Below are 2,625 nucleotides of genomic sequence, written 5' to 3' on the forward strand. Positions count from 1 at the left end.
GGAGAAGCATCTTTGTGCAATACAAACCGCTAGGACCACCACCAACAATACACACAGAAAAAATCCTCCGCTGCTGCTTCTGCTGCTGCAGTTGCTGCTGCTGCTGCTGCTCTTCCTCTAGCGATCCATGCTGCTGCTGCTGCTGCTGCTGCTGTTTATATTCCTCCTGATGCAGGGGATATGATGTGTGCAGCCCTCTTATAGATGCTGCAGGGCCCCACACTGCGCTGCAGCAAGAGGAGGAGATCCATCTTTTCTCGATCCCTTGAAGAGTTGCTGGTGTTGCTGCTGCCGATGCTGCTGCTGCTGCTGCTGCTGCGTTTCTTGTTGCTGTTGTTGTTGCTGCTGCTGCTAGTCTGCTTGATTTCAGTTGCTGAAAAAGCAACGGAGCAGCAGGTAGGCGAGGGGCCCCACATGCAAGCAGCAGCAGCGGGGTTTTCTGTGCTGCAGGTCTTAAGACCCGCCTAAGAGGTGTACATACACCTGACATGAGGGGGAGAGAAGCATAATAATCTTACGGGTAGGGAGAAGGAGCAGCAGGTTGCTGCTGCCGACGGCCGCCAGCAGCAGCACGGCACCAATTGTGCTGCTGCAGCTGATGGAAGTAAATATCTTCAATATAATTCATCTGTATTAAATATCATTAAATAAAGGAAATAAAAAGAAAGAAAATAAACAGCAGCAGCAGCAGCAGCAACTAGGAGAGTTGCTGGTCTTGAGGTGACTGACGTGTCAATCAACAGAAGATCCAAGAGGAATACGACTCTTATATCATTGTAAATAACATATATTAATTATTTTTCTCCTTTATACACCTAAATATATTATAAATTAATTAAAAAATGCATGCATTGCATGCACAACAAAGAGAATCTTAAGAGCATCGAACCTCATCACCATCACGATCTTCTTCGCTGTTGTACAACAGCCCCGTAAAAGGAGAGAAAAGTCGGCAGCGGCAACGGAGAAAAAAAGAAAAAAATAACAAAAATAAATAAAAATAAATAATATTTATTCAATTAAAGAAAGTAAACGTTTAAATATGAATATTTACATGAAGGATCAATGCACACAATAGCTGGTTGATCCTTCTTTTTGTACTTCTGCAAATGACCAAATCTGCACAAATAAAATGAATTCCCTCTTTCTTTAATTGTTCTTAATTAAATTAATTAAATAACTGAATAAAAGGCTAAAAACTACTTCTTTAGACCACGATTTATAGGAGGATCAGCTTTATTTCTTCATGAATTCCTCTTTTTTTCCTTATTCAAGTTCTAGTTGGGGTGTATGCGCAGCTCCATGGAAAGCTGAACAAGAGTTGGAGTGTATGCTCACATTTAATAAAGGAATAAATCACCATAAATACCTAAAGAAGAGCTTATTAAAGTAAATAAAATAAAAAACATAATAAAAAACGAATTATTTCCCCATTTATCTCCTATTCTCTACCCTACAGCAGCATTTAATCGATGCTTTCCTTCTTTTTTTCTCTTTCTCCCTTTATTTCCTTAAGAATGCTCAATAAGAATTCCATTTGCAAGACAATACAACCTACTTACCTACTCGTGTATCTATCTGTATCTATAAAGTATCTTTAGCAACAAAATATTATATTTATAATTATAATTATATAATTATAATTATAATTATAATTATGCCAAGCACTAAACAATTATACGTACACTTAACAATGCAGTAGTAAGCAACTCGCTGTAGGCAATGGTAAGGAATAATATTTTATTAATCTTTTCCTGCCCCTTTTTATTATTTAATTATTACTACTATACCCTATCTATATATACTATACTATATAACTATTTGCATGCATGCATGCATGCATGCATGCATGCAAGAATATACAATTAATAAATATTTGTATATCTGATTAAACAATTGAAAAGACGTAGTTATTGTTAGGGAAATGGAGAAAAGAAGAAAAGAATAAAAAGGGGAATAAAAGGACAAAAAGAAGAAAAGAAGAATAAAAAGAATAAAAAGAAGGAAAAGAAGAAATGGAGTGTCTGTGCAGCTTTCTCTTAATAAAAAGAGAAGAGCTCTGCATTGGGGTGTATATGCATGTATAATATATATCTAATTGTTTTTTTTTTATAAATAAATAAATAAATATAATTAATTATAATTAATTATAATTAATTAAATTAATTATATTTATTATATCTATATTCGTCACAATATATACAAACTGCATATATATATAAATAAATATAAATAAATATATATAAATATATATAAATATATATAAATATAAATATAAATAAATATAAATATATAAATATAAATATAAAAAGGAAAAGAATAAATAAACTGCATTTATTTTCCCTCTTATACAGAAGAACAAGAGACAGTTCTTTTTCTTTCCCTCTTTTATTTATTTATTTATTTATTTATTTATTTATTTATTTATTTATTTAATCTATTTACTACATCACGCTAACAAACGTAAGACAATAAGGACAAGAAAAAGAAGAAAAAAGAATAAAAAAGAAGAAAAAAGAAGAAAAAAGAAGAAAAAGGAATAAAGAAAGGAAGAAAGGAGACAAGAGACAGCAGACAATTATTTATAACTGTCTATCTATCCATCTATATATATATATATATATA

At 32.5% G+C, this 2,625-nt stretch overlaps 1 protein-coding gene across 1 annotated transcript in view; it reads right to left on the reverse strand.

Annotated features, from left to right (window-relative positions):
* The window catches only part of EMWEY_00056520 (mitochondrial NADPH:adrenodoxin oxidoreductase, putative), a gene marked incomplete at both ends in the record, with an annotated part of 815 nt that extends 805 nt beyond the window's left edge, over window positions 1-10 (reverse strand). Inside the window, one exon of the mRNA XM_013480461.1 lies at window positions 1-10. This exon is cut by the window's left edge and continues 179 nt beyond it. Within this exon, the coding sequence (XP_013335915.1) occupies window positions 1-10 (10 nt within the window).
* Window positions 11-2,625: the final 2,615 nt, after the last annotated feature.

This window comes from Eimeria maxima, genomic scaffold (genome assembly GCF_000499605.1).
Source record: "Eimeria maxima Weybridge genomic scaffold, Emw_scaff1944, whole genome shotgun sequence".
Lineage (NCBI taxonomy): Eukaryota > Apicomplexa > Conoidasida > Eucoccidiorida > Eimeriidae > Eimeria > Eimeria maxima.